Below are 13,332 nucleotides of genomic sequence, written 5' to 3'. Positions count from 1 at the left end.
CCTTGCACAAAGGGAAAGGGAGAAGTGGATAACAAAACTCAAGTAAAGTCACAAAAGGAGTCCAGGAACAGCAGTAACCTGAATGAGGAAAGCTGGAAAGCTATGTGTACAAATGCTCTTAGTTTGGGCAATAAAATCCCAGATCTGCACGCCATAATGGTAGAGACGGACTTGGACATTGTTGCTGTCACGGAAACGTGGTTCACGGAATCTCACAATTGGGATACGGCAAAACCGGGCTATAACTTGTTAAGGAAGGACAGAGAGGATAGGAAAGCGGGGAGGAGTGGCTCTTTATATCAGAAACAATATCCAAGCATCTGAGCTGCAAGGAAGATGGGGCAATGAAGAAGCACTATGGGTCAACCTAAAAAAAAGATGGGACATCCATTTTTATTGGAGTGGTTGACAGGCCTCCAAACCAAAAGGAAGAGCTCGACAGAGATCTGGTTGAAGATATCCAAAAGATGGCAAAGAAGGGAGAAGTAGTGATTGTTGGAGACTTTAATTTGCTGAATAGACTGGAGAATCCCATCTGCAAAATCTAACAGTAGTAGAGAAATAATGGATGCTCTGCAAGGAGCTTTGTTCAAACAAATAGTAATGGAACCCACAAGAGAGGGAGCTATACTCGATTTAGTGCTCACTAATGGAGATAATGACTCTGATGTCCAGGTGGGGTGCCCACCTCAGCACCAGTGATCATCAAACAGTATGGTTTAATATTACAAAAAGGATATGGAAAAGAAGCACACGGACCCGAATTTTGCAGTTCAAAAACATGGACTTTGATGAAATGGGGAAGTACCTGGAGGAAGAACTAGTAGGCTGGGAGAACGAGAGAGATGTGGAACAGTGGACCAAACTAAAAGGAGCAATTACCAAGGCAACTAATATGTTAGGTTTCATTTTTCTTTTGCTTTTCTATCTGGTTCTCCAAGGAGGTAGCTGACAAAGGGTAAAAGAACAGCGTTCAAGAAATATAAAGGATCCCAAAGGGAGGAGCACAAAGAAGAATATCTGGTAGAACTGAGGGAGACAAAGTAATCAAGACGGCAAAAAGTCACGTGGAAGAAAGGATTGCCAAAGAGGTAAAAAGAGGTAACAAAAAATTTTTCAGATTCATCAGTGAAAGGAGAAAAGTTCAAAGTGGTATATTGAAATTGAAAGGTAAAAAGGATCAATGTATGGAGAGAGAAGAAGAAATGGCAGAAATATTAAATGAATACTTCAGTTCTGTGTTCACTAAAGAAGATCTTGGAGAAGGACCGTCACTAGTTAACAAGAAACTAGAGGGGAATGGAGTAGATTTAACTCCATTTACAGTAGCGAATGTATGGGAAGAGCTGGGGAAACTGAAAGTGGACAAAGCCATGGGGCCTGATGAGGTTCATCCCAGGATACTAAGGGAGCTCAGAGATGTGCTGGCGGGTCCACTGTGTGACCTGTTCAATAGATCCCTAGAAACGGGAGTGGTGCCAAGTGATTGGAGAAGAGCGGTGGTGATCCTGCTTCACAAGAGTGGAAACAGAGAAGAGGCTGGTAACTACATACTGGTTAGCCTCATCTCTGTGGTGAGAAAAGTAATGGAGTCGCTGTTAAAAGAAGGAATAGTGAACTATCTACTAGAGATGTGAATCGGAACCAGAATCGGTTCGGATTTCAGTTCCGATTCACATCTCTATAGATGTGAATCGGAACCAGAATCGGTTTGGATATCAGTTCCGATTCACATCTCTACTATCTACAGTTGGAAGAATTGCTGGACCAGAGGCAGAATGGATTCACCAGGGGAAGATCCTGTCAGACAAATCTGATTTTTTTGACTGGGTAATCAAGGAAGAGCACTCTATGCCATCTCCTTGGACTTCAGCAAAGGTTTTGATATGGTTCCGCACAGGAGACTGGTGAATAAAATAAGAAGCTTAGGAGTGAGTACCAAGATGGTGGCCTGGATTGCAAACTGGTTGACGGATAGAAGACAATGTGTGATGGTAAATGGAACTTATTCTGAAGAAAGAGCGGTGTTGAGCGGAGTGCCGCAAGGGTCTGTGTTGGGACCAGTCCTGTTCAATATCTTTGTGAGCGACATTGCGGACGGGATAGAAGGTAAGGTTTGACTTTTTGCGGATGACACTAAGATCTGCAACAGAGTGGACACGCCGGAAGGAGTGGAGAGAATGAGACAGGATTTAAGGAAACTGGAAGAGTGGTCGAAGATATGGCAGCTGAGATTCAATGCCAAGAAATGCAGTGTCATGCATATGGGGTTTGGAAATCCGAAAGAACTGTATTCAATGGGGGGAGAAGGGCTGATGTGCACAGGGCAAGAGAGAGACCTTGGGGTGATAGTGTCTAATGATATGAAGTCAGCAAAACAATGTGACAAGGCGATAGCTAAAGCCAGAAGAATGCTGGGCTGCATAGAGAGAGGAATATCGAGTAAGAAAAGGGAAGTGATTATCCCCTTACACAGGTCCTTGGTGAGGCCTCACCTGGAGTACCATGTTCAGTTCTGGAGACCGTATCTCCGAAGGGACAGACAGGATGGGAGGCGGTCCAGAGAAGGGTGACCAAAAAGATGGAGGGTCTTCATCAAATGACTTATGAGGAGAGATTGAAGAATCTAAATATGTACACCCTGGAGGAAAGGAGGAGCAGAGGTGATTTGATACAGACTTTCAGGTACTTGAAAGGTTTTAATGAACCAAAGACGACAAACCTTTTCCGTTGCAAAAAAATCAGCAGAACCAGGGGTCACGATTTAAAACTCCAGGGAGAAAGACTCATATGTCAGGAAGTATTTCTTCACGGAGAGGGTGGTGGATGCCTGGAATGCCCTTCCGGAGGAAGTGGTGAAGACCAAAACTGTGAAGGATTTCAAAGGGGCGTGGGATAAATACTGTGAATCCATAAAGTCTAGAGGAAGTGAATGAAGAGAAGAGGCATGGGGGTGGCTTGCGGGAATGATGGCTACTACCTGGAGATGAATATGCTTATTCAATAAACATACACACGGTTAATGCGAATCTAACATTGCTCTATGCTTCAACGGCAAGAGGAAATGTGGAAAAAAGGATTTGCATCCAAGTAAAAGCAGGGGAGTAGCTTGCTTGTTACAGCGGTTACTACTCCAAATCAAGCCTGATACTTCACTTAGAATACATATCCAGCGCAGCTCACTGCTTCAACGGCAGGGGAAATGAAGAAAAGAGGATTTATATTCAAACAACCAACAAGGACTGAATTGCACAGCCTGGGTAAACAAGCGTGGGAGTAGCTTGCTTATTACGGCGGTTACTACCCCAAACCAATTAGCTGGATACTTCACTTAGATGCAGCTCCAGCACTGCTATCTATGATGGAGGGGGTGGAAGGGAAATAGAACCCAAAAAATTATTTAAAGGGACAAGAGTAACCGAGAAGTATGAAAAAAAAAAAGCATGAAAGCTTGCTGGGCAGACTGGATGGGACCGTTTGGCCGTCTTCTGCTGTCATTTCTATGTTAATTGTCTTGAATACTATGGTAGGTTGCAAGGCAGTGGCTGTAGAATGTAAGCTGTTAAGTGATTTTTTTAATCACTGGGTGTAATATTACCAATCTTTAGAAAAAGACATAATTCACAACCTCAGTAACCCATCCCTCAGGATAGCAATTCTCATGTCTTTGACTCATAGGGTCTGCTAGTATTGATCTTCATTGAATGAGATGTAACAGTCTTGCTCTAAAGAATTATTTTAAAGTATTTATATGAAAACTCAGCTTGCCATTGTCAAATGTAAACATTTTAAATTTTGACTTGTATGTACTAATATGACATAACAATAGACCAGGAATTGCATAAAATTATGAATGTGCTTCTTGTAAATATTTTGCTTTTCTCTTCTTTCTCTTCATAGTGCTGAGTACATCTGGTAGCACTATACAAATGATAGTTACTCATTTATATTGTGATTTTGCTAGGATATAGATATATATATATATATATAGATATAGATATATATATATATATATATATATATATAGATATAGATATAGATATAATTTGTATTTATTTTTTTACAGCATTTGGTATATTTAAGTAAAGGAGAATGGAAAATAGGCATATTTAGATGGTCCTTTCAGACTTTTATCTGCTTTCATGTCAATGTGCATATATTTCTGTTTCAAAGTCTTAAATTTTTCCAGTGCAGAAGGCCTCCAGAAATTTCCTTGTAACTTCTGCCTCTTATGGGGAAGCTTTGTTCCTTTAAGTGCTAGGCTACACTTTTAGCAGAAATGAGCCTCTTAGATACCCTCTCCTCATGGAATGGGCAAGTGGTATGTTTTTTAGCTCAAAAGATTATCAATGAGGTTAACCTATCCTCTGTATGCAGAACGGGCCAAGAGGAGGAAGCTGCGGGAAGAGCGGGCCTGGCTGCTGTCTCAGGGCAAGGAGCTGCCCTCAGAACTGTTCCATCTGGAACCCAATTCTCCCATCAGGGAGGAACAGAAGACCAGGGACCTGTGAGTATACCAAGAATGTTCAGCATTACATGCTTGCATCTTTGTGTGTCCACAGAGACTGTTCCTTCAGCAATGGTGGCTATCTATTGGTGGGAGAAAGAGTAAGAAATGAAGAGTTTAGCACTACATCAGTTCAGCTCTCCTTGAACTGTCCTTCCAGATGGATAAAGTATTGCATGTCACATAAGTGTCTGAAGGAACAACCTACAAGAAAAAGAAAATTAAAAAAACCTGAAGATGGGAGTAAATGCGGTTGGTGAGACAGCTTGAGCTAGTAAAGACTCACGCAAGGGTTGTATTAGTAGTGCTTGGGCGATGGTGCCAATCCAGACTATGAAACCATCAGTCTGAAGGTGTGCATCTGTATTTTGAATGGGATGTTTGATTCATTTCTAGTAGTTGTGGCAGTCATAGGACTGCATCTGGTGTTTGAGTTTTGATGAACTGTATTAGTAGTAGTTGTATTATATAGAACATAGTACCAATATTACGTCTATTAGCCAACTCTGAAGCTCATTCTAAAACCTGTGTAATTGCAAAGGGTACTGGTGGGGATAAGAACATAAGATGCATGCAAAGGAGGATCTTTTGATTGAACTTTTAGCAGAATGAAGTTTGAGGACAAGCAGGATGCTTGTCCTCACACGTGGTGGTATCATCAGATGGAGCTTGACACACAAAAGTTATGTCCAAGTTTCTAGAACTTTGACTTGCCACCCTGGGCATGCCCTATACCAAACATCCACGCGGGGTCCCTCTTCAGTCTTTTTTTCCGCAGAGCTGCAGCATCGCAGTTGGTGAGCTCTTGCTCTTTTTGGCCCCTTTTGGGAAAACTTTCTATTTTTTGCTTTTTTTGCTTGCTTGTTTATTTTATTTATGATTTCTATACCGCTGTTCAGTCAGGCCGTCATGGCGGTTTACATATTTTAAAAGAATAACAGAATACATCAATATAGCCTAAACAAAACAAGATAAAATAAAATACAGTATACTAAAATTATTCATAAGAAAATACAATAAATAAGATGAGGTGAAAAGAATCAAATAGAAGAGTTCTTTGCTTATTTTCCTTCCAGGTTCTTAAAAGTAATACTAAACAGCCATGTTTTAAGGTTTTTTTCACCGGTTTGACACCGGGTCCCTCTTGGTCCTCCCCGTAATGTTCATAGTCAAGGTTTTCGTTGTTTATCAAAAGTTTCCTTTCGTGGTCTATTTCCCCCACAGTGGCGGTACTTTGGTGTCTTCCTGGCCTTCAAGGACTGCCGCCATTGATTTTGATCTTGCTTCCCATTTATTTCACCCCGTCTCGGCTACATCTGGTTTCCAGTGATGCCCTCTGTGCCCGAGGACAATGTCCATTATGGACACCCATGATGTATGTGTCCTCTGCTTGGGGGCATCACATGACATCTGGGGTTGCTGCTATTGTGCCCAGATAACCCTGAACGGATGTTGTCTTTGGCTTGACAAGATGGAACAACTTTTCGGGTCGGAGAAGACCAAGCCATCTGCATCATTGGCATCAAAGGACCTCTGAGCCGCACCAGTGGACACCAAGCCATCGACATTTGCGGGACCATGGATGCCTTTGCCTGATAAGGGGCACTGGATACTGACCATCTCCTGGCTCCACCAGTCCGAGGATGTCTGGTTCTTCGACATCAGCCTTGGCACTGGGGAAAGACTGTGCTGAGCATCGAGGGAAGTTGAAGAAGCATTGGCATCTGTCTATGCACGGTGCCGGGCATGAGGATGCGCAAGCTCATGCTGTGATACCCCTGAAGCGACCCCATAGTGAGGAGCTTCAGTCCTCCATCGGTGCCGGGGGTCTGTGACGGTCTCCACCATTCCTGATGCCAGTCACTGATCCTCCTTTGGGTTCTGAAGAGGATCTGTCCACCCCTCCTTCCTCCCAGTCGATATTGGCTTCATCAGTGTTCGAGGAGGAGCTTGAGCAGCAAGTCCAACTGGCAGTCGAGCGGGTGATGCGGGGCATCAGTCCCATGGCACTGATGGAACTGACACCGTCCATCTTAGAGCCGGTGTTGAAGAAACTCAATGCACTCACTAGCTAGTTATCGACCCAGCTGGTGTTGGTGCCTCCCCCTGCTGATATGGTGGTCATTGCTTGTTCCTTGGAGGAAGAAGCTCTACCCAAGCTGGCTGAGACGCAGAGGCCTGCAGCTCTCCATCCAACTTCGCTGGTGCCTGCATCTCCAGACGAAGGCCAATCGCTTAGGGCCACATCCTCTGTTGGTTTCAGTGAGGATGGGGGGTCCCTATGACTCCAGGGGGATGACACTATGGAGTCCTCCAAAGGCTTTGAGAATCTCCTCTCAGACCCTTCTCCTCCAGAAGAGCAAATGAAGTCTCCACTTGAGGATTTAACCTTTGCAGGGTTTGTGGGGGCGATGGGGGAGGCCATCCCATTTCAGTTATTGACACAGGAAGATACCAGGCACAAAATGTTTGAGATCCTCCAGATTGTAGAGCTTCCTAAGGAGATTGTGGTGGTCCCGGTACACAATATGCTTAAGGAGTTACTGCTGAGGATATAGGAACACCCCCTTACAGTGCCTCCCATGAATTAGAAGGCTGACTGAGTTTACCTTGTCCAGAAAGCTTCAAGATTCGATAAGTGACAGCTACCCCACCAGTTGGTGGTAGTCAAATCTGCTCTCAAAGCCAAGTGGCATTGGACCCATTCCTCAGCACCCCCGGGGAATGATCACAGAGTGATGGACACTCTTGGGAGAGAGGTTTTTCAGGGAGCAATGCTCATTGCTCACATAGCTTTCCACCACTTCTACATGAGCCAGTTCTCATGGAACATCTGGAAGCAAGTGCAGGAGGTAGTTGAGCAGCTGCCTCAGCAGCAGCAGGATACTTTTATGTTGCTATTGCATAAGGGCCTGGAGTTGCAGGAAACACGAGGTCCAGTCAACCTATGATGTTTTCAAGACAGCATTGAGGGTCTCTGCAGTGGGAATCGGCACCCGCAGAATGACATGGCTGTGAACCTCTGATTTCCGACCAGAGGTAGAGGAAAGACTTGCTGACGTGTCATGTACTGGGAAGAAGCTCTTTGGAGATAGGGCAAGGGATGCGTTAGCCCAACACCGGGATCACCATGAAACCCTCGAACATTTCTCCGCCAGCTCTCTGGACCCATCCTCCTCAGCTAGATCGGCGAGATTAGGGCAGAAGAAGTCTTTTTTGCCAGAGGAAGTATTATCCTTTGCCCCCTCGCTCCCGTCAACAGTATCAGGGCTCCTGCAGCCACCCCAGGCAGCAGAGAGCCCCCAAGGCCCAGCCATCGCCTCAGTCAACCCCAGGAATGAGGTTTTGACTGGGTTGTAGGGAGTGTAGCCCAGTTGCCTGTACCTGGGACGATGGATCCACCAGTCAGGGGCAGGCTGCAGTTCTTTGCAAACCAGTGGCCCAGTAATAACCTCAGACCAATGGGTTCTTTTTCCTCATCTGCCAAGGGTACTGATTGAACCTAATGGGTGTCCCACCAAATTGCTCTCCAAGCCCATTTTGGAGTTCAGTAGCTCATCAGGAGGTACTTCTAATGGAGCTCTCCTCCCTCTTAATGGCCATCGCAGTTGAGTCTGTTCCACCAAGGCAAAGAAATTAGGGATTTTACTCCAGGTGCTTCTTGATTCCAAATAAAAGAGGACTTCGTCCCATTGTAGACCTAAGGACCTTGAACAAATTTGTCAGAAAAGTTGAAAATGGTTTCCCTGGGCATTTTGATCTGAAAGATGTGTACATTCACATTGATCTTCTGAAGTCTCCTGAAATATCTCCAGTACTGGGTGTTGCCATTCGGGCTAGCACCAGTCCCATGGGTCTTCAGAAAATGCCTAGCCATGGTGGCAGCGCACCTCCACAGGTTGGGGGTGCATGTTTTCTCTTATCTGGACGATTGGCTGTTCAAGAGCACATCTCAGGCAGGGACTGTCAGGTCCATGTGCGTGAACATCCAGGAATTGTAGTTGTTAGTTAATCATCAACTATCCAAAATCCCATCTCAGCCCATCACTTCAATTGGACTTCATAGGAGCGCTGCTAGACACGGCTCAGATAAAGGCCTTCCTCCCTTGTCAAAGGGCCACCACAGCAGAGATTCAGCAGTGCCAGCAGGTGTCAGTGTGGCACATGTTGAGGTTGTTGGGCCATATGGTCATAACTGTCCATGTCATTCCCTTGGCACAATTACACATGCGCAGGGACCAGTGGACCTTGAGGTTGCAGTGGCATCAGGCCACACAGAACCTCCAGGATTGCATCCGAGACACCGTGCCCCTCTGGGACTCCCTGTCCGGGTGGTGGGTACTTTCAAATCTGGAATGGGGGATCTCTTTTCAAATCATCCTATCTAAATTCTTAACCACGGATGCATCTACCCTGGGCTGGGGAGCTCATGTAGAGGGGCTCAGCACCCAGGGTCTTTGGTCTGTCCAGGGAAGCTGTTGCCAAATCAATTTCCTGGAGCTCTGGGTGATCAGGTACATGCTATGAGCTTTCAGAGCCTGGCTATCCAACAAAGTTATCCTGATCCAAACCGGCAACCAAATGGCGATGTGATATGTCATCAAGCAGGGAGGTATGGGCTCATACCTCCTGAATCAGGAAGCGGTTCAGATCTGGTCATGGTGCTCAGGGCTATGTACCTGGTTGGGGTGGAGAACGTGGTAGCGGACAAACTGAATCATGCCTTCAGACCCCCACGAGTGGGCCCTGGACCAGGAGGTTGCAAATCGGATGGGGGAGCCCAGAAATAGACCTCTTTGGAAACCCTTGCAACAGAAAGTGCCTCTGTTCTACTCTTCATACAGGGTAGTGTTAGGAATTGTGGACCCTTGGCCCGAGGTGGGGTTGCTGCTACTTGAAGGGTTGGGCCCCACAGGTCCCCACCATTGGGAGGCGAGACTGGCTGGGAACAGAGGCAGCTGGAACTTCACCTGTGCTGACCCACATTTCCCTAGGTTGAGCCCTTGGGTGTCGGGGCTGGCAGGACTTAGGAGCACCCCTATGTGGCTGGTCCCGGAGAGGGTAGGCGAGTGAGTGCTGAGTGTGTCAGAGAGGTAGGCACAGTTCGAGGCAGGAGCACTCTCGAAGGGAGGAGGAGAAAGAGTCTCTGGGAGTGCAAGGCCACTACAATTCTGAGGAGAGTAGAGTAGGAGCACATGGGAGTGGCTTCGAGGAAAGGAGGTGCAGATGCAGAGACATGAACTGTAGTATGCTGGATAAGGAGCTAGAGCGGGGAACCCGCTGTAGCCGATGCCCAGGGAGCAACAGTACTGGAGCACTGCCTGGAACATGGTAAGCCGATGACAAGATCTTCTGTAGTAGCAGTGCAAAGGGCCGCCCTGAGGAGCGGGGAAGCGCTGAGAGAGTGTCCAGTTAGGTTGCGCTGAGCCTGGCCCTGAGGAGCCGGAACCGCTGAGAGAGGAAGCCGGAAGGAGAAGCGCAGAGGTCCGACGACAGGAGCAATCTGTCTGTGGAAAGAGTAAGGCACCAGAAGGAACTATGGAATTCGTTGCCAAGTCGGATAGTGAAGGCCACAGGTGGTGCTTAAATATCCCGGGTCAATGATGTCATCAGGCAGGGACGAACCCGGAGTTCCCGCCATGGGCCCTTTAAAGGCAGGGCAGATAGCACGTGCGCCTAGGGAGGCCCAGGATCAGAGTGCTGGTCGGCGGCGTCCCAGCCACCACATGGAGTGCAGAGAGCTGGGAGAAACGCGGCGGTGGTGACTGGCCACTGCTGCGAGAGCACCTGAGGAGGAGGGCCAGGCAAGACATGCAGTGAGTTGAGCCTGCCGCGGACGGCAGCGGCTGGTGGTCATAACAGGTAGATGGCAAACCAGCCTCTGACACCCTTGTCCAACATTCCCTCCAATTCCCTTAGTGGTGAAGACTTTCTTTAAACTTTGCGAGGATAAGGGGACTGTGATCCTCAAAGTTCCTTATTGGCCAAGCTAGGTCTCGTTTCCACTCCTATGGGAGTTGCCCATCTGGAGACCGATCAGTCTGGAGACTTCCCCAGATCTCATCATACAAGGTCGAGGTAGGTTTGACATTCCAATCTCCAGGCCCCCAGGCCCTGTTGCTTACAGCCTGGAAGTTGAGAGGTTGATTCTGAAACTGCTTGAGCCCTGAGGATATATCTCTGGTCCTGGTGGCTTCTAGAAAGCCTTCCACTAGAAAGTCCAATGGACTGAAGTGGAGGAGTTTTTCCATGTGGTATGAGCAGAAGGTTTTAGACCCATTCACCTGCTCCACACAAAAACTGCTTGATTACGTCATCTGAAACCTCCCCCAAGGCCTCCCGCTGTATCTTGGGACCTCAATGTGGCGTTGATGAAAGCTCCTTTTGAGCTACTGCACACCTGTGACCTGAAGTAACTGACCTGGAAGGTCATATTTCTGGTGGCGGTCAGCAAGCTCTAGGCTTTTGTGATTTATCCATCTTATACTAAGTTTTATTTTGATAGGGTGGTCTTGCGTATGCCCCCTAAGTTCCTGCCTAAGATGGTGACTGCCTTCTATCTTAAACAGAATTAAGGGAATATAACTAGTATAATTTCAAAACACCAAGATTCACCTAGTTATTAATGTATGGGCACCCATTAAGTTACCTACTACTAAGAGTTGCTATCTCAAACAAAATAATTATTTAAAATTTATGGAAATTTTTTACATTGCTTAAGCATCCATATAATTTTATGAAATTTTAATGAAAAGGAGTAGACCTCAGCACCGGCTCAATCATTCTGTTAACAAACAGTGATTAAATGATTGCAAAGCCGAGTTGGTACAATCATTGGTCTACTGCCTCAATTTTATTCTGAGTTTATTGAAAATATATATTTTTTTAAAATGTGACTTTAAGACTCTTCATTTCTGATATTGTGACTCAATCAGAGCCTGATAGGCTTCCGGATAAACAACTCTTGATTTCCAATATTATAACTCAATCAGAGCCTGACGGGCTTCCAATGTTGTAACCAAACAACTGCAGTAGTTGAAAAATTTTTTTTTGTTTTAACTTGAATTTAGAGCCTGCCGGCTTCTGTTCTTCTGCTCAAAGACAACTGCAGTGATATTCAATGGTGCCGCCCGACAGAATACAGACAGTAACCTGTTCAAAAGGGGCAAAATAGCCTCTCGTATCCCGACTTCCACGTTCCAACAATTTCTGATGACTTCAACCAAATGTCTTATTGGCTAATAGAAACTTATCTTAAAAACTTTAAGCCGATGGTCTTCTCGGCCGAAAGCCGCTCCAACTTCTCAAATTGAAGCTGCTATAACCGCTTCCATTTCTTTACGGAAGCCGCCGACGTTGGCAACGTTTCGAAATCTGCATCAGGGCAAATATTATGTTGGACTTATGTTGGACGAGAACGTCTCAATGGTCGGGTCTAGACGTTCTCGTCCAACATAAGTCCAACATAATATTTGCCCTGATGCAGATTTCGAAACGTTGCCAACGTCGGCAGCTTCCGTAAAGAAATGGAAGCGGTTATAGCAGCTTCAATTTGAGAAGTTGGAGCGGCTTTCGGCCGAGAAGACCATCGGCTTAAAGTTTTTAAGATAATGTCAGACCCGACCATTGAGACGTTCTCGTCCAACTTATGTTGGACGTCCAACTTAAGTTGGACGTTCTCGTCCAACTTATGTTGGACGTCCAACTTAAGTTGGACGTTCTCGTCCAACTTATGTTGGACGTCCAACATAAGTTGGACGAGAACGTCCAACTTAAGTTGGACGTCCAACTTAAGTTGGACGTTCTCGTCCAACTTATGTTGGACGAGAACGTCTCAGTCAACATGGATTTACCCAAGGGAAGTCTTGCCTAACAAACCTGCTTCATTTTTTTGAAGGGGTTAATAAACATGTGGATAAAGGTGAACCGGTAGATGTAGTGTATTTGGATTTTCAGAAGGCGTTTGACAAAGTCCCTCATGAGAGGCTTCTACGAAAACTAAAAAGTCATGGGATAGGAGGCGATGTCCTTTCGTGGATTACAAACTGGTTAAAAGACAGGAAACAGAGAGTAGGACTAAATGGTCAATTTTCTCAGTGGAAAAGGGTAAACAGTGGAGTGCCTCAGGGATCTGTACTTGGACCGGTGCTTTTCAATATATATATCAATGATCTGGAAAGGAATACGATGAGTGACGTTATCAAATTTGCAGATGATACAAAATTATTCAGAGTAGTTAAATCACAAGCAGACTGTGATACATTACAGGAGGACCTTGCAAGACTGGAAGATTGGGCATCCAAATGGCAGATGAAATTTAATGTGGACAAGTGCAAGGTGTTGCATATAGGGAAAAATAACCCTAGCTGTAGTTACACGATGTTAGGTTCCATATTAGGAGCTACCACCCAAGAAAGAGATCTAGGCGTCATAGTAGATAATACATTGAAATCGTCAGCTCAGTGTGCTGCAGCAGTCAAAAAAGCAAATAAAATGTTAGGAATTATTAGGAAGGGAATGGTTAATAAAACGGAAAATGTCATAATGCCTCTATATCGCTCCATGGTGAGACCACACCTTGAATACTGTGTACAATTCTGGTCGCCGTATCTCAAAAAAGATATAGTTGCAATGGAGAAGGTACAGAGAAGGGCAACCAAAATGATAAAGGGGATGGAACAGCTCCCCTATGAGGAAAGGCTGAAGAGGTTAGGGCTGTTCAGCTTGGAGAAGAGACGGCTGAGGGGGGATATGATAGAGGTCTTTAAGATCATGAGAGGTCTTGAATGAGTAGATGTGACTCGGTTATTTACACTTTCGAATAA

At 45.6% G+C, this 13,332-nt stretch overlaps 1 protein-coding gene across 1 annotated transcript in view; it reads left to right on the top strand.

The window, feature by feature from the left end:
• Positions 1–13,332, top strand: part of LOC115090579 (cat eye syndrome critical region protein 2) — a 394,336-nt gene that overhangs the window by 289,537 nt on the left and 91,467 nt on the right. Inside the window, exon 10 of the mRNA XM_029599850.1 lies at positions 4,378–4,507. Coding sequence (XP_029455710.1) covers positions 4,378–4,507 — 130 coding nt within the window. The remainder of the gene's footprint in view (positions 1–4,377; positions 4,508–13,332) is intronic.

The sequence above is a fragment of the Rhinatrema bivittatum genome, chromosome 4 (assembly GCF_901001135.1).
Source record: "Rhinatrema bivittatum chromosome 4, aRhiBiv1.1, whole genome shotgun sequence".
NCBI classification, from domain to species: Eukaryota; Metazoa; Chordata; class Amphibia; order Gymnophiona; family Rhinatrematidae; genus Rhinatrema; species Rhinatrema bivittatum.
This window is presented reverse-complemented; position numbering and strand designations above follow the sequence as displayed.